This window comes from Gymnodraco acuticeps, unplaced genomic scaffold (assembly GCF_902827175.1).
Source record: "Gymnodraco acuticeps unplaced genomic scaffold, fGymAcu1.1, whole genome shotgun sequence".
Lineage (NCBI taxonomy): Eukaryota > Metazoa > Chordata > Actinopteri > Perciformes > Bathydraconidae > Gymnodraco > Gymnodraco acuticeps.
In genome coordinates this window covers 787,034-811,248 of record NW_022992289.1, presented here as the reverse complement: position 1 = coordinate 811,248, position 24,215 = coordinate 787,034, and the positions used below count along the sequence as shown (strand labels likewise).

General features: G+C 41.6%; 1 protein-coding gene across 1 annotated transcript in view; it reads left to right on the top strand.

Moving 5' to 3' along the window:
• The window catches only part of st6galnac5a (ST6 (alpha-N-acetyl-neuraminyl-2,3-beta-galactosyl-1,3)-N-acetylgalactosaminide alpha-2,6-sialyltransferase 5a), a 47,213-nt gene extending 23,429 nt beyond the window's left edge, over positions 1 to 23,784 (top strand). Inside the window, exons 3-4 of the mRNA XM_034207822.1 lie at positions 12,559 to 12,666; positions 20,942 to 23,784. Of these exons, the coding sequence (XP_034063713.1) occupies positions 12,559 to 12,666; positions 20,942 to 21,200 (367 nt within the window). The 3' untranslated portion in view covers positions 21,201 to 23,784. The remainder of the gene's footprint in view (positions 1 to 12,558; positions 12,667 to 20,941) is intronic.
• The last annotated feature ends 431 nt before the right edge of the window (positions 23,785 to 24,215 follow it).

Below are 24,215 nucleotides of genomic sequence, written 5' to 3'. Positions count from 1 at the left end.
GCCTACTTGGCTTCACTTGAGGCACTGTGACTGAAGTTTCCCCGCTAGGCAGGTTCAAATCCTCTTGGTAGATTGCTGAGGTATTCATCTCAACAATATAGCTAAAATCAAGTTTAAATCATTTCTCTGATCCATAAAAAGTTGTTTCAGTTAAAATAAAAACTTCCCCAAGGGTTTTCTCAAGAGGGTCGTGTATTCCATTTTGCTCTGGAATTTCTATATACAGCAAGGTGATTGTTTCTCCTCTTACTCAGTTGGCCTCTAATGGCAGAAAGCACTGGGCCATAATTTACTCTTATCAGTTTAACGACCTGACAGCCCTACACCTTCATGCTGTGTGAGAACCAGCAAAAAAGAAGGAGAGATGTGCTCAAAAAATCTAATTTAAATGAATACTCTTTTTAGGGTGTAAGCGTATATCAATTAAAAATAATTGAAAAGAAAACTAATAGTGTAAAGTTAAAAAACAATGAGAAAAATAATATAAAGGTTATTTTCCATTTTCTCTTTGATACTGAGGTATTCTCCATTCAAGCTCTAATGATCCATATGCTAATAGACAAAGTTTCGTCTTGCCATCTTTCTTTGCATAATTCACTATAGATTCTAACAGTTCTACTGCTAAATCCTTTGCATTGGAGCTATTGCTTGTTACTCAGATTTAAATTCCCTCTTTTGCTCTATAAAATATCCCTTGGTACAGAATTCACCAAGACAAATTCTAACTTATTGCGGGAAGATCCCACAAAAAGCCATCCTCTCCTGTGGAAGAAAACACATTAACTGCCACGTGTGTGTGCAAAACATGTCATGTGATGTGAGACTGATAGCATCAATAGTGGATGGGTAGGCCGCAGTCATATTCCTATCTGGATTCTAAACTCAGTTGGCTTGGGTGAACCGGTCCTCTCCTCTGGAGTGAAACTACTTTCCCAGAAAATTGACTTCACTGTATCCAAACTTTCTGATTTAGTTTTAAGCTAACCCTTCTCTGGACTTCGCCCCTTTCTGGTCACCCATACACGATTTCTGAACTTAAACGGAAAAGGTGTGATAGTTATATATGACCTGATCTTTGCCCTAGGTAGCTTTTCCATACTTATAGGAATATATTCAGCCTTGTCAAATTGATTGGAATGTCCCAATTTGTCTTACAGTATTTTATAGTCCACTCTTTGGCTCTAATGCCTGATACTTATATGGTAAAGACCAGATAGGTGTGATTTCTTTATCCTGCAAGGGTGACAAAAACTTTCTCATTTTTAAAGTGAGTGACATTATCCATTCCTATTTTCTCAGTTTTTAGGAAAAATACTTATATGTTCCGCCATTTTAGCAGACACTGTGTTCCAGTTACTCTGGTCAGAGGATAAACATGTTTATGACTCCCTCCATTTATCAAAGGTCACAAGGAAATACTTATTCCCACTGGGAGTGCGGGTCAGAAAAGGACCTGCTTATGTCAGCACTAAAAATGGTTAGTGGTCCTTCCTCTATTATTTTAAGATGCTCAGGATGAACTTTCTTAAACCCATCTACCTCTACACATTGAAGACATGTTGACCATGTGTGTTGTAGGTGCAATCGCAGTTTTGGTAAGAGGATTTTATTGTGGAGACAATATTTCCTCATCTGAAATAGGCCCACATGGCCTAAACTGCTGTGTAATTCACGCACAACCTAAGGAGCTTCTTCAGGTGGTACGTGAATGCTTCCACCCTTTTTCCATATTCTAGGGAATATGGCAGTCAGGTGGTTAACTCGTCCCGTGCTTTAAGCAAGGTAAAACTTCTCTATTACCCTGATAGTTAAATTTGATCTTATCTGTATGACTACGGACATGATTCCATTCTACATGCCTGCCTTTAACTCTGCAATAAGACCCTCAATAGATGGGCATGTGTCAGCGTTTCACCTTTCACATTTTTGAACTGCCTTTGTTTCCAATTATTAAGCTCTTCTTTACCCGCTTTTTAATAATAATCACTATCAGTAATAATACGGATGTGTGCTATTTTTCCTTTTTTAGCAAAAGGAAGTCCCTCAACAAATGGCCTTTTCCTCAGCAGGCTGTACCTGGTATTGCACCCTTTTGCTTGCAAAGTACTTCACCTGAATTAGTTTTCTTTATAAAGGCCCAAGTGGCTGCTTGGTCACCTTTTCGCATACTCCCATCTGTAAACAGTGTTATCTGTGGAGTAGCGGTTTTCTGTAAGGGTTTCAATGTTTCCCTTTGTGGCTTACTTCCTGAGGTCCTCTGCACCCCACATCTGGATCAGACATTATCATCTTCCATTTTCTTCATCTACTCATCATTGTTTTTGCTCCCTGAACAGTTTGTTTAGTAGCTTCAGATATTGAAAAATAAAGAGTGTATATGCACATCTTGGTACCTTGAGACATTTTCCTCAGGGCTGGATACATTTTTAATGCAAGTGCAAGATGCTTCTCTTCAGGTGATAATTTTTCCTCTGTTCCTGATCAAGTCATGGACATGAATAACACAGATTTTCTATCACCCTGGTTCCTTATCTCCACATTGTTAGTTTCTGAGAATGGGTCTCAACATACTATTTTGGTTTTTGATATTTGATATTATTGTTCTGGTGTTAAGATAATTTTTTGAATCTCCCTCTTTTCTTAACAACTGGAGCTATGTCTATTTTAGATCCGACTTGGTTAAGAGTTGATTTATTCATTGGTGAGAGGAACACTATTTCCCTTGTGCTGGGGTGGGGGTGGGTAGCCTGGTAGAGTTCCTTAAAATCTCCAGATCTTCCTCTGTGCTGAGGCCATAAAACTTTTAATGGTCTTTCGTGGTCTGCTCAAATTTTCTTCCCCTCCAGAGGTCACGCCTGTCTTTGACCCTGTGTGCTGCGTGTTTTCTGCAGCACCTCGGGAGCAGAGAAAAGAGGAAACCTTTTTTCCAAAAGTGCATTCTCCTTCATGAGAAAAATAGCACCACATTTAACTCTCATTGACTTGTCTTTAAAGCGTTCTTTAAGGCTTGAATTGAGTTTTCCGTTGTGTAACGGAAAATCCCATTCCCAAACAGGGGTCAAAAGTAAATGCTTTAGTTGATTTTCATAAAGTATTTGAGCTTTAGCTTCGCAAAAACTTTCTCATATTAGTTTTGAAGATATTTTTGGGGCTTGATTATCTGCTGATAGTTCCCACATAGGTTTTTTCTTAAAAGTACATTCAAAACAACCGGTATTTGTGGGTCATCTGATCACCACATCGCCTTCTGACAGTTTAATAGTCCTTATCATATTATCACACTGTTATTGCATGCTAGGACCTATTCTCTTTGCCAGAGCTACTGCTATTTCTCCTGCATGTTTTAGCTTCCTATTAGCAGGGTTTATTAACATGGTTTGTTGATCCAGTTTTTAGGATTTTCAATATTTGACATTATTTATTTCCAACATTCCTTTTTCTTTCTAGGAGTAGTAGATGGGATACTCCTAAATGGCATTTTTTGAGCTTTTATCCCTGTATGGTGGAGATAGGGTCTCAAACATTATACCACCTGCTTGTTGCTCTCTGTCAAACGGTAGTCTGACAGGAAAGTATTTTGGTCGCGGTACGCCCGTGGGTCTGGGCTAAGCTGACCAGGGCGGGCAGAAGCTCCGGATTTTGCTTCTGTGTATCCCCCCTGTGTGGTTGGCTCCGAGTCATTAAAAACTGCGTTCTAACCTCGTCCGCCATTTATTTTTGTTTGTTTGTTTAAAAAACAACACAAAAATGTATTAAAGGGTTCAAGTTCACTCTTTTATACACATGCAAGTTCCTAGGCTTTACTCTCGACGGGTGATCAGTCCGACTATACCGTCACTTGGTTCTAAGTTCTCTTTCTGGATTCAGTTAGTACATGCGGGTACCTCAGCTAAGAGTGTTATGTACTGAGCTTCGAATTTTTTAAACAGCATAGGTACCTTTAGACCTATGTTTATCTTTATTAAATCTCCTATTAACTCTTCCCCACGTTATGTTTTAACGCAAAAGTTCAAACCGCAGCTCCTGGTCAAGTCCTACCTATAAGTTTCAAAGTAATTGGACAAGTACTGAGCAGTGCTCCTACGGCTGACTTCACTTTAGCCACCTAAACCTGTGTTAAAGGGACCACAGGCTTCTCAATTTGACTAGGGGAAAATGAACCTTCTTTAGCTTCTTTAATCAGACAGCTATATCCGATATAATATAACCCTCAGTCCGGTGCAATAGTATTAACTTAAATTACTACACTTTCAGGTTTAATTATATATATTCTAGGATTTGGGGTAGGTATTTTAACAAGACTTTCAGCCTGTATTTCGCTGATTTGTATTCCTCGACTTTTTTCACTAGGTCGTTTTGGTTCTTGTATTTTGACTCTGTAAAAATATTACTTTTCACAGAGCCCCACGTTGGGCGCCATGTTTAGAGTTTTGAGAGGTCCTGATAATTTATTCCGGTAAATTACTCTGACCTCCTAATTGACCTTTCCGAAGATGATTGAGTCTATGTAAGTTTGCTGCTTGGCTCAGATCCACCAACGTCAGCAAGATCTCACCTCTTCCTAACCCCCCCGAAGAACCAGGTTCAATTAACTGCTGTTTCAATTCAGACAACTCTTTTTTAATCTGTTTAAGCGATCCCGAAGGATTTTGATATCAGTAAATGGAGTGTGCTCCTACCTAAGTGTGTGTGGCAGGGTGCAATCTTACCTTGGAAGCAGGAGAGGAGGGCACAGGTGTCTTTTAAAGGATCCCAATCCAACAGGTGGGATTCAGTTTATTTGAAGAAAAATAGGTCCAAACTAATGCAGGGTTTTTACCTTCTCTCTTTACAACATTATAATCATACTAAAAACCTGGTGCTGTGATCATGTTCAAATGAAACTTTAATTCACAGTCTTACATTTATTACCAAAATGTTTTAATTTCAACTGCCCATTTCAGTTGTGACATTTTAAAATTCTCCCGATAGAATTTAGAGGTATTTCCTCGTAAAAAGACCGGTGACAATAAAAAGCGCATTCAACTTTCCATTCACCAATTTATTCACATCTGTTTCATACCGTTTTTTCCGACACAGACGGCGGATTAACACTCAAAAACCCATACCTGTCCGCAAAATTCGGGGGACCAGATTTTCCCCACAGGTCGCGGTATTTATAAAGGTTCATACACTTTTTCCGACACAGACGGCGGATTAACACTCAAAAACCCATACCTGTCCGCAAAATTCGGGGGACCAGATTTTCCCCACAGGTCGCGGTATTTATAAAGGTTCATACACACATCTCTCATCAAATCATTCCACTCAGCCAACAACCAATAAATTCGAGAGATATTTACCCCGTCTAGAAGGACCTTACCGAGAGCTATTAACCCAGCTCTGAAGCACACAGCCTACCGGGAGAGAGTCTACCAGGGGTCAACCCCCCTCTCTCGCGCTCTCTCAAAAAACCAGTCTCTTTATGCTAAAAAAACTGGATCCTAAACCCAAAAAAACAAACTCCTCCTCTTCACCCATTTGTGAAGAACTGCGCATGTCCTATAATGTACAAGGCTGAACATGCCTCAACATGTTCCATAGCTGTTATGGGATAAGACACCCTTTCATATGAGGTAAAAAGGACATGAACTCTCTTTGGCCTCTAATGTTTCTCCCCTTAGTGTGAAGCCCCCCCCCCCCCCCCCCTCTGTGGACTGCTGCCAGAGGAGAGGAAGAAAACTCAACCTAAACATACCACTTTGTTTTGTTTATACTGTAACTATAGAAAACCTAAAATATGAAGCATTTTCATTGTGGGTTATACAAGAATATAATTTATTATATTTGATTATAACTAACTTTCGTTTTTAAGTATTAAACATACTATGAAAACTCACAACAGTTGTGTGTGTGTGGCGTCGCGTCTCGTCTCTCCAGGCAGTGAGAGGGTTGTGTTGTGCTATAGCTGTATTATTAATTGTAGCGACAGCAGGAAACAAACTAAGTCGCTGAGAGGCTGAGGCCGGGCCTGTTTGCTGTTGTATGACACGCTAAAAAAGTACTTGCTGATATCCAAAGCTCTGTTTCGTAGTATGGTAGTTTAATGAAAACACTCTGTTCTCAGACATATACATTGTTATAATCGAAGCAATTATAATCTTGCGGTCAACAAAAAAGTACAACGGCCCCGTGTCACCCTGTCTTCCACACACTCACACAGGTGAACAGGATTATAATGAGTGCCACCCATACCCATGTGACCCAAGCCAACCAATCAACAGCGATCATGGCTCCTACACACCAGCCTCTAATTATTAGGATAGTATACATAATAATTACTAACAATTCAAATGGGAGACATGTGACGATTATAACTTAGTAATCAAGTCCATGCAGTTGCAGTTCATGTATGTGTAGTTTTCCTTCTTCTTTTCTGTGTACGAGTCACAAGTCAGTTAGGCCAAAAGGTACCACCACCTTGGCTCAGTTAAAGATAATCCTTAGTGTCATTTAAGTCTGTCAGTCGAAAAGAGTCAATACTGTGGAAAAGATGTCACTGATGTCGGATGTTCTTCCGTATCTTCCTGCCGTTTCTGCATCTTCTACACGATATTCTCGCTTTGATCGCCCCACTCCTTTAACGAGGAGCTCAGCATGTCCTCGTTGTCTTTGATTTTGAGTCCTTCGGCCTTGTAGAGCACGTTGGTCCACTTCATCCTGTTCTCCATTTCTTTGTTTGCAGCGGGGGCCTTTCTGAGCAGCCGTTGAAGGAGAGGGCTTTTGTTGGGATTTGAGATGAGGCTTCTTCTCATCTTTAAAACTTTTCTTTTTACACTTCCTCTTCGACTCTTACTGAAAAAACACTCTCCTTGCAAACTTCTTAAACTTGGGATCCTCTCTTGACATTCCAGCTTGTTCCTCCAATCTGCATTCAGGGAAGTCTGCGCTGAACTGCTGTTGCCAAGGTCCATCCAAATTCACAACTGAGATTCTGTTCACAGATACTTCTGGTTTGTCAAAGTCCATTGCATTCCCACTCACTCCTTTAAGTGGTCCATTCACTGTCCAGCCCAGGATTGTCCTGCTTGCATAGGGTCCATCATCCACACTGCATATGACTTCCAATGGTTCCATGGCCTTAGCAACATTGGTTCCTATCAACAGTCCAATCCCTGCATTTATTTCAGGCAAATTAAAAAATTTCAGATGAGGCCATCTCTGTAGGTCCGCTTGTCTAGGAATGTTCCCACTGCTGGCAGGCATGCACTCTTGGGTGTAGCTTTGTGGCAGTTCACAGAAATTGTCATTTTTTAAGCCAGCCACCTCTAGTCCGAACACAATATGGCTATTTACTGTACGACCCTTTCTTGGCCCATGGTTCGTAAACTAATCTGCGCCTTCTTTCCAGTTAGGCCGAGCTCGTGCATCAAATCCTCTGTACCAAACACTGCTGTACTTCCTGGGTCCAAGAAAGCATAGGTGGTGACAATCTTGCTGCCCTTCGTTGACTTGACTTGCACTGGAACTATGGGAAGTTTACAATTGTCATCACCAGCCCCTGTAAGGCCACTTGAAACCAGTGCGCTGTCCACTGATAGCTCTGATGTATTCTTGGCTTGAGCAGGATTGTGTCTTGCTTCATTGGAAGGGATGTGAAGTATGGTTGGATGTTTGAAGCCACATTTTGAACAGGAAATTCGCTTATTGCAATTTCTGCTAATGTGCCCCACACACAAACAGCCGAAACAGACACCTTTTTCCATCAAGAAGCCTATCTTCTCTTTGTGTGTTCCTTTTTCAAGCTGATGGCACGAGTCCAAGGTGTGACCTCCTCCGCAGCACAAACATGTCCTCCATCTTGTCAGAATGTGTTCCTTCCCTTCAGTATCTGTCTGGGTTTCTTTTTCTACAAGAGCTACAGTGGTGGCAAAGCTAGTTCCTACGAAATGTGAGCGAGGCTGTGATCTGTTTAAAGCAGTATTTGTTGTTATGAAGGGAGCATCTTGAATGTTTCCAAATACTGGGTCAGTTAAGATTTTAACTTGTCTCTCAATGAAGTGTGTGATGTCAAAGAATGTTGCTCTGCGGCTGTTCCTCTCCTGCAGCTCACAGGCTACAGTTCTCCACTTGTCTCTGAAATGGTAAGGTAACTTTCTTATTATGATCATCATATTCGCAGCCATGTCAAGCTCATGCAAATACTGCACCTCTTCCATTGCGTTTGCACACGCTCTAAGGAAGAAGCTGTGGTCTTGCAGAGCCTTAACATCGTCTGTTCTTATAGGAGGCCATGAAAGAGCCTTTTGCAAATAAGCAGATGCCACTTTCTGCTCATTTCCAAACTGCTCCTGGATTAGAGCTTTAGCCTTGATGTATCCCCTCTCTGGATCCATGTGCTGGCAACTTCCAACAAGTCCTTTGGGATGACCCCGAGCGTACTGCTCCAGAAAGTAGAGTTGGTCACTGTAGCTGTTTGTGTTTTTCTCAACACCATTCTCAAAAGCCTTCATAAATGTGTGATATTTTAACGGGTCGCCATCAAAAACTGGAATCTCTCTCTTTGGCAAGGATGAAAGGCATTGCTGTTGTATTAACAGTGTGGTTATTTCATTTTGTTTTCTCATAATGCCCAGTATGTTGTTTTGATCTTCACTTGCGTTCAAGCTATCTCCATAATTCATTTGTGTTTTCAAAGTGGATTTTTTCTGGGATACTGGCTCTGAGGAAAGGAACCAAGGTGAAATGTTCTTATTAGGCCGTGTTGTTGGATCGAAGAAGTCAATGCTAGCCTCCCTTTGGTTTAGCAACATTTGTGGAGCATTTATATTGTCCTTAGCAGTGTAGAGGACTTGTGGTTTAATGTTTCTTTGTTCAATGTAAGAGTTCATTCCATCCGAATGCCTTGTCTTTGAACTTTTCCCACTTAGGATGCTCCCTGTTTGCAACACATCTAATTTAGCAATGTGTGCTGCAATATCCTCCTCCATCTGAAGTTGCTCCTTTCTCCTCCTTATTCGTTCCTCCTCATCTGAAGTTTGCTCCTTATTCGCTCCTCCTCTTCCTCCAGTTCATGTTTGTCCTTTAATCGTTTATTTCTTGCCATTAAAGCTGCCAAGTCAGCCTCTGTTTTAAGGCATGCAGACGAAGCAGTAGAAGTTGCAGACTTTTTCCCCAAAGCAGAATTTTGTGATCGGGTTGCTCTTCTTCCGATTTCCACGTTTGACACACTGTCACTTGGTTGTACATCCTCTTGCATGTCATCTGTTGTTGGAATATCCAGCACAGCAGCAGTTATTGTGGTAAAATCCTCTTGTGGCTCTTTTAACCACTGTTTAATGTCTCTCTGAAAGCTTTCACTGTATTCCAAGATACTGGCAAACCATTCCTTTTGTTTCTTCAGTTAATCCTCTGGGAGTAAAGGAATCAACATTTCATGTGAAATAATGGCTTTTTCACCCAGTTGAATTAATTTCTCTAAATGAGTTTGCACACGTGAGGCCTTTCCTTTTTCTCTCATGTGTCCTTTTATTTCTGGTATGAGTGCTTTTATTTTGTTCACACTGGTTTTACTATTTAATATTGTTCATGGTTGGTGCCGCTGGCTGCTCTTATCGCGTGTGTTCGGCTCTGTGTGGGCTACAGCCATAATAGGCTATAGCCCATGTGAAACAATGTAGCCTGTTTTTGAGTCATTTTAAGTTGATTTAATTAAACAGTCAAACGTTACATTGATGGTCCGTGGATTATTTATTATCAAGTTGATTGAAGTTTGCGTAGCCCATACATGCTCGGGAAATCTGTTGACATGAACATGATCCATCGGGACGTTTCATGTAAATGTAGACCTGTGGCACCACCCCGTGTGCAACAGATTTTCTCTTTATAATAGGCCTATGTCTGTGCTGTTGCTATTAATGCACGGATCAGCATTTACCCCCCCCCCCCCCCCCGCAAAAAAATAAATCCCGGCTCCCCCGGAGACCGTGGTATAGTTCGCACACTGCTTGGCAGCGATTACAGATGTGGCTTCGAGCCGACCAGCATCAAGTTTTCCTCCCAACTGCTTTGTGAGACAGGATCTAGATGCCATGCTCTGCTTTGAGCTAAATGTTAACATGCTCATAGTAATGTCATCATGCTGATGGTTTGCTACCCCGTGCTACAGCCATACTTTGACATATTTTGGAGGCATCTTGGGACACTGATCTCCCAACTCTGCAGAAAGCGTTCAACTTTAACTCCAATTACAAGTCGCATTTAATTGAAGAACGCTTGCAGTGATTGTCTGCGAGCAAAACAATATGATTACAGTTTATGGTTTAAATCTTAACTGTATAGCTGTATGGCTGAAACGTTTGGGAATGTCATTGGTTTTGCAGCTATTTGGTCACAAACCAAAGATTTGGGAAACATCTAAGTTTGAACCTGATGATGGCGCTAGATAAGAGATCTTGAGTTCACCAATGAAAGATACACTTTCTTCTCTATGGTCATTGATTATCCATCATATCCATTGTTAAATGTCATGGTCACACATTCAATATGTATGAAGTGTTTTCACCCAAAACCTAAATGTGAGCCACAAGTTTGTCAGGGTTCATCCCCTGAGGATCATGAATATCTGCCTAACGTTTCATGGAAATCTGTTTAAAAGTAAATATATTTCAGTCTGGACTAAAGTAGTTGACGGAATAACGAAAACATTTTAGCTGTCCATTCAGGCCATTAAGGCAATTTGCAGTCGGTTAATCATCAGTTCTGCAAAACACACCCGAAATACATTGGCTTGTCCCAAATGTGAGAAAGTTAACTTGAAAACCCTCTCAAGGCGACTTTAAGAGAAAGTGTTTTTATTCCACAGCCTGAATAACAGAAGCTTCTGATAAACAGTGTGCTTTTATATTTCAACATGTTCTTATGTCTGCGTTTTTCAGCTAACTTTGATTAGGGCTTATTTATTCATTTTTCTGTCAAATCCCCAGAATCAAAGTTTTGGTTATTTTGTTTAATGTTAGTTTGAGTATTTTACTTTGAACTGAATGTTTTTTTAGTCCTTTTAGGAGTGGTGTTTGAAGTTTTATGACTGGAGCCCATTAATGCCCCGGCCACACGAGGACGAAAACGGCTAAACGCATAGGATTAGCACAAACGCAATCGCAAAAAAGCTTCCGTCCACACGCAATAGTCATCCGGATAGTGTCTGTCCATACGAGACCGCTCCGTTTAGCTCCAACCGCTGGAGAAGCTGCAGTACATATGCAGGAGCCTGTACGTCGCGCTGTAACTTCTTCCACAAAAGCAGCGAAGAAGCATGGTTGTCATGGTTGCCCTTCTGTTTATTCTCCGCGGTGGGGGCCGAGGGAACCGGGCAGAGTTTTTCGCCAGTCAACGTGTATTAAAGTTGAAATCTTCCGACAAAATTATAAAAGTGCCGGTCAAAGGTCTTCTTTGTTATTTATTGAGCTTTAAAACAAATGAATAACGACTCTATATAATATAATAATAAAATACACGGAGCCTCTCTTTTTCCTCCCTCTCTTCGGACAGCGTCAGTGTCTGTCTCATGCAGCAGCTGATCCAGTAATGAGTGACCCGGCCGACAGTAAAAATAAACATATTTATAACTAGTTTAGGTAGTTTGAGAGGTGTCTCCGTCCTGTCAGATTAGACTTCACTCGCGTTTAGGTCCATATCGAGAGAAAGATAAATAATCTGAATTCAGTGTGCAGTTTACTTTGACGAGGGGGTGAGCAGCAGAGGTGGGGAGAGGCGGGGCTATTGCCTCATCATTATCAGAAAATGATCGTATAGGGCGTACACACGGAGCCGTTGGACCCCCCAGAGCGTTGCATATGCCGTTCAATCCACCTTGGGACCCGTTATCGTTTCCGCAGTCGTTTAGTGCCGTATTCGGTCGTCCTCGTGTGGCCGAACGTTCTATATGACACTAAACACTAACGCAAACGACCGTTTTCGTCCTCGTGTGGCCGGGGCATTAATCTATTCAAAACCAACAAGGGATTCTTGAAAAATGCATGATAGTCAGGCTGTTATGTTACTTCATCTGACAGAAACCCTATGAGACGGGTCTCTCTGATGGGCATTTAAATGTAGAGAGACTATCTAATGCAATGTAAAAATAATTTCATATTTCTTTCGTAATAGCATTTCTCAGAAAACTCTGCTCAGTTCTTCGGGGCTAGACTGAAAACTCTCCAGTGTGAAGCAGATGGTTCTGCAGCTGAAGCTTTGTCTTCTCTACTTTGTGCACCACATGCAAACCAAGACTGCTCTCTGATTGAGGGTTTGATTATTTTATAGGGTTCATTTGTATCCATCGATACGTAGGATAGATTTGTATTTTAATGAAGCTGCGAAGAATGATCTTGCAGTCTGAAAAATCGACCTCTGGATCGAGATAAATCTTTATTCTGCCATAATATGCCAATGTGAGATTTTCTAAATATCTATCCCAGTTTATCACATTCCATACAAATCCAACGAGGTACATTTTTAATCCTCGTGATCTCCCACGCATGAAATCCATCTAACTGCCTGATCCTCTCTCCTCTGCAGAAGAGTCTCTAACTCCTGGCTGAGCACCGGCTGGTTCACGATGACCATCGCCCTGGAGCTGTGTGACCGGATCAACGTGTACGGCATGGTGGCCCCCGACTTCTGCAGGTGAGCTGTGGAGCTGCATGTGAAACACCATCAGCTCTCTAACTCCATCACTGAGGCTTCTCTAAAGAAGAGGGACCAATGAAAACGTTGTCTTGTTGCCGTTGTTCAGCATGGAAACATTCATTAGCTAACAATGACATTATTGTTCTATTAATATAAAGGGAGGTCAGGTACTCTTTAAAACAGCTGCTAGTTATGGGTACTTTTTACTGAAGTACATTTCAAAGCCCTCTTTACTTTTACTTGAGTAAAGAAGTTTAGTCAATACTTCTACTTTTACCAGAGTATTTTTAAACACGTGTATCTGTACTTCTACTTGAGTAAAGGATGTGTGTACTTTTGCCATCTCTGAGCAGAGGTGTAAATGCAGTCGCTCTAAGTGGATAGAAATTCATAGCAGCACATCGCCCTGATAAGAAAGATTCAAACTAAATGTATTCAGGCAGCTGATAGATAAAATGTCACTGTGACTGGAGATGATTTCTGATTGCTTAAATTGCCTGAAGATTAGTAAAAATGAAGAATAATTCTTCTCACACAGTTTTAGTATTTGTGTGCATGTGAGATAAAAGAGAGAGCAGGGCTCTCACTCTGCTCCTCTGTATGGCCACATCATTGCACAGTGTGTGAAGAAGCTTTGTTCAACATACTGTACAGCAGGGGTAGGCAAGTAAGTTTGGCCTTGGGCCAATATTTTTGCTGAGCCGCAAGATGGCGGGCCAGAACATAATCAAAGCCTAATTCAAGGAATTGATTTTGGTAAGAGGGCGCAGCGCCCCTGTTCCCCGGTTAAAAAAAACTCTGATATCGCTGATGACCCTCCCCATCAACACTCTGATGCGCAGTCAGATCCGCTGATTGGTTCACTGATGATATAGGCGCCCAATCCAGAGCCTCTGGCTAAACCCGCCCAGGCTCGTCCTCTCTAGCCCCATTTCAGTCCCAAAGCCAGGGCTATTATCTGTATTTTAACAGACTTATCTTTTAAATTGAGGTGTATTTATTGTTCTCTTCAAAGTTTATTTTTCTCTGAAATTGTAGGGAGGATGGTCCTCCCTCTCCTCAATGGACGAGCCTCCACTGAGTAAAGTAGAGTTATTAACTCGGTAGCAGTGTTATTTAACATACTTTTATTCTGATAAGTATTGTCAAGTTCTCTGGGTTTTTGGCATTTATTTGAGTGTTTGCCCATTTGAGAGGCTTGAGGGGCAACTGGAATCCTTTTTCCTTTTCTTTATTTCAACTTTTCAAGGACACATTAGGATTCTTTCAGGTTGAAAAAATAATAGTACGGGCCATGTGGAGGAAATGGAAATAATCAGACAATTACAAACAAAATGGAACTTACTTTAAAACAGAGTGAACACAAAACCAAAATCCAGGTTAAATAATCCAAGGTCAGACCCACTGATATTTTTCCCACTGAGTATTTTGAAAAAAGAAAAGGGGATTTTTTACCTTTCATAAATCTCAGAACACAATAATATTTCCCTCTCTTTTCACTGAGCAGTTTAAAATAACATGACCATGACACTGCTCCCCTTTAGCACACATGCAAAGGATTATGGGATACATAGCTGAGGGGGACTGTCCTGCTCCTATAGCAACAAACTCAACAAGCGTCTCATTAGTCGAGTTTGATGGTTTGAAATTACAGCTCATCTCAGCCAACGCTTTAATTGGGGGATTTGATTGGACAAGGAACAAATCTTATTATATTTCTCAATAAAAAAGAACAAACTGTAAAATGCTCAGTATATCTGTGTTCCCGCTGCTGATTGATTAAATCATTTTGGGTATAGGCACAAGTCCAATCTTATAATGAGGAGAGAGATGTCGGTTCATTTCTTTGAACAAATGGTTGTCTAAGCTCATATTTGGCAATCACTATAAGTCGTTACAAGTGAAGTCTGCAGATGTTACTGGATGTGATCCAACTGACAATCATAATGTGTTTTGTCGACATTTTACATTATTTAAATTCTTAATGAAGGGTAGACAGTGACTTTCTGCTAAGTATGTTTATTAATGTAGCATGACTTTTAATGACATACTACAGCATAACATTTGAATTACATTACTTTATGACATACTCTACCACGACTTTAGTACAGGGATCATTTCCTGTCATTCTGCAACACAGGATTGCACAATGAAATGCAGTTTTTCGTTAAATGCTGAAAAACAAACAAGGCAAAATAAAAACTGTAGTATTCCTTAAAGGGGACCTGTTATGCAAAATCCTCTTCTTCATGTCTCCTCTACATCACCATGTGTCCCCTCTTCTTCATGTCTCTTCTACATCACCATGTGTCCCCTCTTCTCCATGTCTCTTCTACATCACCATGTGTCCCCTCTTCTTCATGTCTCTTCTACATCACCATGTGTCCCCTCTTCTTCATGTCTCCTCTACATCAACATGTGTCCCCTCTTCTTCATGTCTCTTCTACATCACCATGTGTCCCCTCTTCTCCATGTCTCTTCTACATCACCATGTGTCCCCTCTTCTTCATGTCTCTTCTACATCACCATGTGTCCCCTCTTCTTCATGTCTCTTCTACATCAACATGTGTCCCCTCTTCTTCATGTCTCTTCTACATCAACATGTGTCCCCTCTTCTTCATGTCTCTTCTACATCACCATGTGTCCCCTCTTCTTCATGTCTCTTCTACATCACCATGTGTCCCCTCTTCTTCATGTCTCTTCTACATCACCATGTGTCCCCTCTTCTTCATGTCTCTTCTACATCAACATGTGTCCCCTCTTCTTCATGTCTCTTCTACATCAACATGTGTCCCCTCTTCTTCATGTCTCTTCTACATCAACATGTGTCCCCTCTTCTTCATGTCTCTTCTACATCAACATGTGTCCCCTCTTCTTCATGTCTCTTCTACATCAACATGTGTCCCCTCTTCTTCATGTCTCTTCTACATCAACATGTGTCCCTTCTTCTTCATGTCTCTTCTACATCAACATGTGTCCCCTCTTCTTCATGTCTCTCTACATCAACATGTGTCCCCTCTTCTTCATGTCTCTTCTACATCAACATGTGTCCCCTCTTCTTCATGTCTCTTCTACATCAACATGTGTCCCCTCTTCTTCATGTCTCCTCTACATCACCATGTGTCCCTTCTTCTTCATGTCTCTTCTACATCACCATGTGTCCCCTCTTCTTCATGTCTCCTCTACATCACCATGTGTCCCTTCTTCTTCATGTCTCTTCTACATCAACATGTGTCCCCTCTTCTTCATGTCTCTTCTACATCAACATGTGTCCCCTCTTCTTCATGTCTCCTCTACATCACCATGTGTCCCTTCTTCTTCATGTCTCTTCTACATCAACATGTGTCCCCTCTTCTTCATGTCTCTTCTACATCACCATGTGTCCCCTCTTCTTCATGTCTCTTCTACATCAACATGTGTCCCCTCTTCTCCATGTCTCCTCTACATCAACATGTGTCCCCTCTTCTCCATGTCTCTTCTACATCAACATGTGTCCCCTCTTCTTCATGTCTCTTCTACATCAACATGTGTCCCCTCTTCTCCATGTCTCCTCTACATCAACATGTGTCCCCTCTTCTCCATGTCTCCTCTACATCAACATGTGTCCCCTCTTCTTCATGTCTCTTCTTCATCAACATGTGTCCCCTCTTCTCCATGTCTCTTCTACATCAACATGTGTCCCCTCTTCTTCATGTCTCTTCTACATCAACATGTGTCCCCTCTTCTCCATGTCTCCTCTACATCAACATGTGTCCCCTCTTCTTCATGTCTCTTCTTCATCAACATGTGTCCCCTCTTCTTCATGTCTCTTCTACATCAACATGTGTCCCCTCTTCTTCATGTCTCTTCTACATCAACATGTGTCCCCTCTTCTTCATGTCTCTTCTACATCAACATGTGTCCCCTCTTCTTCATGTCTCTTCTACATCACCATGTGTCCCCTCTTCATCATGTCTCTTCTACATCACCATGTGTCCCCTCTTCTTCATGTCTCTTCTACATCACCATGTGTCCCCTCTTCTTCATGTCTCTTCTTCATCAACATGTGTCCCCTCTTCTTCATGTCTCTTCTACATCAACATGTGTCCCCTCTTCTTCATGTCTCTTCTACATCACCATGTGTCCCCTCTTCTTCATGTCTCTTCTACATCAACATGTGTCCCCTCTTCTTCATGTCTCTTCTACATCAACATGTGTCCCCTCTTCTTCATGTCTCTTCTACATCACCATGTGTCCCCTCTTCTTCATGTCTCTTCTACATCAACATGTGTCCCCTCTTCTTCATGTCTCTTCTACATCACCATGTGTCCCCTCTTCTTCGTGTCTCCTCTACATCACCATGTGTCCCCTCTTCTTCGTGTCTCTTCTACATCACCATGTGTCCCCTCTTCTTCGTGTCTCTTCTTCATCAACATGTGTCCCCTCTTCTTCGTGTCTCTTCTACATCAACATGTGTCCCCTCTTCTTCGTGTCTCTTCTAAATCAACATGTGTCCCCTCTTCTTCGTGTCTCTTCTACATCACCATGTGTCCCCTCTTCTTCGTGTCTCTTCTACATCACCATGTGTCCCCTCTTCTTCATGTCTCTTCTACATCACCATGTGTCCCCTCTTCTTCATGTCTCTTCTTCATCAACATGTGTCCCCTCTTCTTCATGTCTCTTCTACATCAACATGTTTCCCCTCTTCTTCATGTCTCTTCTACATCATCATGTGTCCCCTCTTCTTCATGTCTCTTCTACATCAACATGTGTCCCCTCTTCTTCATGTCTCTTCTACATCACCATGTGTCCCCTCTTCTTCATGTCTCTTCTACATCAACATGTGTCCCCTCTTCTTCATGTCTCTTCTACATCAACATGTGTCCCCTCTTCTTCATGTCTCTTCTACATCAACATGTGTCCCCTCTTCTTCATGTCTCTTCTACATCACCATGTGTCCCCTCTTCTTCATGTCTCTTCTACATCACCATGTGTCCCCTCTTCTTCATGTCTCTTCTACATCACCATGTGTCCCCTCTTCTTCATGTCTCTTCTACATCACCATGTGTCCCCTCTTCTTCATGTCTCTTCTACATCACCATGTGTCCCCTCTTCTTCATGTCTCTTCTACATCACCATGTGTCCCCTCTTCTTCATGTCTCTTCTACATCAACATGTGTCCCCTCTTCTTCATGTATCTTCTTCATCAACATGTGTCCCCTCTTCTTCATGTCTCTTCTACATCAACATGTGTCCCCTCTTCTTCATGTCTCTTCTACATCACCATGTGTCCCCTCTTCTTCATGTCTCTTCTACATCACCATGTGTCCCCTCTTCTTCATGTCTCTTCTTCATCAACATGTGTCCCCTCTTCTTCATGTCTCTTCTACATCACCATGTGTCCTCTTTTCTTCATGTCTCTTCTTCATCAACATGTGTCCCCTCTTCTTCATGTCTCTTCTACATCAACATGTGTCCCCTCTTCTTCATGTCTCTTCTACATCAACATGTGTCCCCTCTTCTTCATGTCTCTTCTACATCAACATGTGTCCCCTCTTCTTCATGTCTCTTCTACATCAACATGTGTCCCCTCTTCTTCATGTCTCTTCTACATCAACATGTGTCCCCTCTTCTTCATGTCTCTTCTACATCACCATGTGTCCCCTCTTCTTCATGTCTCTTCTACATCACCATGTGTCCCCTCTTCTTCATGTCTCTTCTACATCACCATGTGTCCCCTCTTCTTCATGTCTCTTCTACATCACCATGTGTCCCCTCTTCTTCATGTCTCTTCTACATCACCATGTGTCCCCTCTTCTTCATGTCTCTTCTACATCAACATGTGTCCCCTCTTCTTCATGTCTCTTCTACATCACCATGTGTCCCCTCTTCTTCATGTATCTTCTTCATCAACATGTGTCCCCTCTTCTTCATGTCTCTTCTACATCAACATGTGTCCCCTCTTCTTCATGTCTCTTCTACATCACCATGTGTCCCCTCTTCTTCATGTCTCTTCTACATCACCATGTGTCCCCTCTTCTTCATGTCTCTTCTTCATCAACATGTGTCCCCTCTTCTTCATGTCTCTTCTACATCACCATGTGTCCTCTTTTCTTCATGTCTCTTCTTCATCAACATGTGTCCCCTCTTCTTCATGTCTCTTCTACATCAACATGTGTCCCCTCTTCTTCATGTCTCTTCTACATCAACATGTGTCCCCTCTTCTTCATGTCTCTTCTACATCAACATGTGTCCCCTCTTCTTCATGTCTCTTCTACATCAACATGTGTCCCCTCTTCTTCATGTCTCTTCTACATCACCATGTGTCCCCTCTTCTTCATGTCTCTTCTACATCAACATGTGTCCCCTCTTCTTCATGTCTCTTCTTCATCACCATGTGTCCCCTCTTCTTCATGTCTCTTCTACATCAACATGTGTCCCCTCTTCTTCATGTCTCTTCTACATCAACATGTGTCCCCTCTTCTTCATGTCTCTTCTACATCAACATGTGTCCCCTCTTCTTCATGTCTCTTCTACATCAACATGTGTCCCCTCTGTGGAAAGAGACTCTGAAAGTTTCAGGAAAAAAGATTCTCTCTCTTTTTGATCCATTTCTATAAAAACCTGTCTGAAAATGAGCTTATCAGATTTTGCCCACTTTATGATGTCATAACGATGTTTTGGCTTGAGTAACCATTAGCCAATCAGCAACCATGGTACCCCCCCCCCCCCCCCCCCCCACCTTATCTCCTGAATCTCCTCCTAGAGCACCATTGTGTTCTTTTTAACCAAATCTCTCTCAGAGGGGCGTGGGGAGCGGCTCCTTATTTTCATCTAAAGTAACAGACAGAGAATCAGCACTTTTGAAGAAGGGCTGAAACAGAGGGGATTATGGGTAATGCAATGATCTGTTTGGTGTTTGGAGCCAAACACTTCAGAGACATGTTTGTATATATCTGAGACCTATAATATATTGATGAAAAACAGTATAATAGGTGACCTTTAAGTCTGTGCTTCTTCCAGCGGTCGGACAGAAGAGCACATCAGCCTGGTGCATGCTGGGTAGTGGAATAGCCTGAGGTCTAGCTGGGTTAGCTTACTGTAGCTTCCAATCTGAAAACTATACTGACCTTTTTACTTTTCTCAGACACTTTACTTTGACTTTTTGTAAACTAAATCCAATCACCAATATTACATTTTCTTTTATTACGATACCTTTTTTATTTCTTTTTATGACATACTATATTATGACATTTGTTTTCGACCTACAATACTATGAAACTTTTTTTGACATGTATATAATGACATTTCCCATCATTTTAGACATGTTTTAACTTACTATACTGTGACTTGTTGTTGTGTATGCATGTGCGGTGCATATTCTGGTTGGAAAAAAGCATAATCACATTCCAAAAAAATCCAACGAGGTACATTTTTGAATCCTCATTAAACATGTTTTACTGAATCAACATTGATAAGAAATAGTCATCTATACCTAGATTAACAACAGAATAAAAGCCACATTTATAGTTGTAGAGTTTGTGCATGATAAGTATCCCGGGGAGTGGGATTTACATATTTGAAATCAGGCAGCAATTAGTAACACATCTTTGTATAGACCACCCGATGTAAGAAGAGAACTCATACATGATGTGATAATGTAACGTGTGAATATAAAACGCTGGCTGTTCGTGCCCTTTGAATGGAGGCTCTTTTGTCATAACTTTCATTATTCATGCTTAAACTTTGTTTCTTCATTTGTCTTTTTCATTTAGTCATGAGCTGCAGGTGGCATTTAAAAAGCTATTAAATGTGGTTAAGTAATCCATGCAGAGACGAACAAATAAATGAATCAGTCCACCTCTTTAAACAATACATAAAAAACACTGAAGCTGAAGTGACTCAAAGCGTTTTTAAATGTCAACCCCCTCTGCTACTAAAGGTGACCGTATCTTTCAAGTGGTGCTCCACACTACGGAGCCCCCCCCCTATTGACACCCGCTCTGCTGTCTCTGTAGAAGGCTTGTGAATTCTATTTCTGTGAAAGGTGCTATACTAAATGTTCACTCGTCACCAGCTTGAGCTTCAATAATCAGGATACATGTATTTATTATCCTTGCAAGAATGGAAGTAGTCATCACATACAGTACAGAGCATTTGGTACAACTATTGTCATGTACACAGCTACAGTTGGGATACCTTTGTTACCATGTGGACTCTGATATTGGGAGAGTACATTCAGTATTTTCCCAACACTAAATAAACGTATTATAATTATTCTGTATTTCTGCAGGGAGCCGCAGCAACACTCCGTCCCGTACCACTACTACGAGCCGCGGGGTCCAGACGAGTGCGCCATGTACATCTCCCATGAGCGCGGGCGGAGGGGCAGCCACCACCGCTTCATCACAGAGAAGAGGGTCTTTGCTAAGTGGGCTCGGACTTTTGACATCCACTTCTACCAGCCCGACTGGACACCCCCTCCGCTCCCAGCCAACCAGACTCTAGAAGCCACAGCCACCGCGGCGCCCCTGGTACCCCAGAAGACGTGACCTGTGTTGGGAGGGAGAAAAGTACTTTAGAGATTCATCTAGGAAAAAGACTAAAGATGGGGAAGTGTTTGCATTGAAGGCTGCTGGACACTTATCAGAGAAGGATGAAACATGAAGAAGGCAAGATATAGTTACCACAGAAGAAGAATCCTGCTGGATGTTTGGTGCGAACATTTCTCCAGCTCCAGCAGTGTGTTCGGTTTACTGAGTTCAAAGTTGAACATCCATCGTACAACTTTGTAAAGTGATTTTATACAAAGAGAAACATCATTACACACTCTCAATGCATGCAGTGTCTTACTGTGGATCCTCCTCGTGTGTGTGTATCTGTGGGTGTGTGTGTGTACCTGAGGGATCGCAGCGGATACTAACTTGAGTTTGGGCTCTCCACAAAGCCTCTGCTGGATGAAGGACCTTTGCAGAATTCAAGGCTCACAGTGCTCTGAAAGAAAAATACCATTGCAATGTACCTAATCTAACAATGTGGTGCTGGAGACAGTGCCACATGAATAACTATAATAGTGTAGTTAAAGTCCAAGTATGATTCATCACCATAATTCTCTCTGTACTCAAAATGTGAAGAGGTCAAGTTGGATCCGATTCTTTGTGCCGTGCAACAAATCCGGTATGAATCACTTTTCTGACTTTCATTTTGACTACCTTTCAGATGTGCGCATTGTAAACTCACAAGTGTCAAACAAGTCAAACTTTGCACCGCGCCTGAGTGACATACTGGAAAGTTTTTATCTCGTGTGTGTGTGCCTCCTGGCCCGTACGTATGTATCATAAGGCCTTGTGGGCTCCTGTCAGCACCTAATAGTGCAATTTATAAAGCTACAAGCCAGATTTCCATGTAAATACACAGCCATGTCACACAAGACAAGTGGGAGATTAAAATGGAGAGCAGGGATGCAGCGGCGCCATCCATCCTACTCTACAGCGCCTGTATCTCCTCGCAGGAAAATTGCAGTTTTTTGTTAAACTGATGAGTATGTGATGTGTCCGTCTTCTCGTCTCTTGATTGTGTTGTATAGCACTCTCCTCTCATTTGATGGAGTGTATGCGGCTTGTAGACTAGCCCTTCCTCTATCTGAGATCCTCTATTTTCTCCTCCATGAATAAGAATCAGGTGTCTGCAGAAAGTGTAGAGACCTGTGCTTATCTTAATGATTCTGGTCCCAAGTCCGTATTGATTTCCCCCTCATCTCTGTAATGTAAGTAATGAGAGGAGGAATGCCGTGGGTCAGACACAGAGGCGCTCACACATCGTAGACGCGGCGATTACTTTTCATCCATCACAAAGAGCTGCAGGAGTGATGCTACTGTACTGAGAGTCCTGCTGCTCGAGGAGAGACACAGAGATGTGTTGGTTTACTCATCTGTGTGCACAGCAGTGTTTATCAGCGGAGTGATACACACACTCAGCTTGTCTTTTTGGGCTGCAAGCTATTTTCATTTTAGATTAATTGTTGAATGTCAGAAATTAGTCACCATTTCCCGGAGCCCAAGGTGACATTTTCAGACTGCTGCTTTTGAACAAACAACAGACAAAGATATTAAATTGGTATAACTGTATAACAGAGAAAAGCCTCACAATCAACAAGGTGACACCAGTGAACACTATGTTTCATGCTTCATGGATAAGGTTTGGTATTACTCTCTTCATGCAGATATTCAGTTTGACTTATCTCTCATATCTGTACAGTAACAATGTAGCTGAAGCCAGCAGATGCTTACAGTAGCTTAGCATGAAGTGAAAATTGAAAGACAAGACCATTGGCTGTTTTACCGGGGGCTTACATGCCTGACTACTTTTAGTCCCAGCCAAAAGCACTAAAGATAAAACATCAACCTGTGTTTTATAGAAGAAAACTTAAAATATAATGTACTACCTAGTGATCTTTGGATGGTGGTGTAATATAACCAAGTATATTAACTAAGTACTGTCATAAGTAAAGTACAAGTATGTCAAACTTGTACTAGAGTATTCCTCTGTTATACTACTTTCTGCTTATATTCCAAGGAGGGAAAAGTTATTTGACGCTTATCTCAATTTGGCTCTTCATTGATGAATCCCTTAAATACTGTCTCGTGTATGTTGTATGTTATAAAAACAGAATTATATAAAATCCTACCGCATTGAGAGGAGCCATCATGCAGATCGCTGTCTTTTCCTTCTGATACTTTAGGTAGATGTTGCTGATAAAACTAGTTAAGTAACATCTTGAATTCTGAACATTTATTTGAGTATTTTTAGGACTATTTTATATTTGAACTGATATAGGATTTTAATCCGTCTTCCACCACTGCCTGGCTCTCATTTCTGTTTCTATGCTAAGCTAACCAGCTGCAGACTCAGCTGCATATTTACTGTACAGACATGACAGTGGTATCAATCTGTACTCTCAGAAGAAGTCCCATTTATCATGTCGAACATGCCTTTCAAAGGGTTACTCAACTGTTAAAAATGTATTTCCTTTTGAAGGACTAATTGACTAATAATTTAGCACTGATGTTGTTAATAGGATTTGTTTGCACATGATGGAAATGTGTCATTCCACTCAATAAAAGATGTTTACCAACAGTACTGCATTCAGTAGTTTTTCTATAGATAACAAAAACAAGGTAAAAGCGTGTGTGTGTGTGTGTGTGTCAGGGTTTCCGTTAGCCGGTAATTACCGGTTTTTAGCTGGTAAAATGTAATAAAAATCGGTAAATTCAAAACCTGCCGGTCAAAATGTCCGATGCTCCTATCGATTGGCCGCCGATCATTATCGGCCGATATTCACTCTTAATAGTTTGATCTGTGCTCTCTATAAAGGCCGATCAGGAGAGCTGGATCTGATCGATAAGGACATAAACGCAGGACGCGAGAGATCAGATCAGCTGCTGCATAATCACCTGAAGCCCCGCCCACTGTTTAGTGAGCTGCATGAGGAACTGACGGGCTGTCAGGAGAGAGAGGGAGGGAGAGGGGAAAAGAGAGGATCCGTTTCTCCCGTGTTATTATTCAAA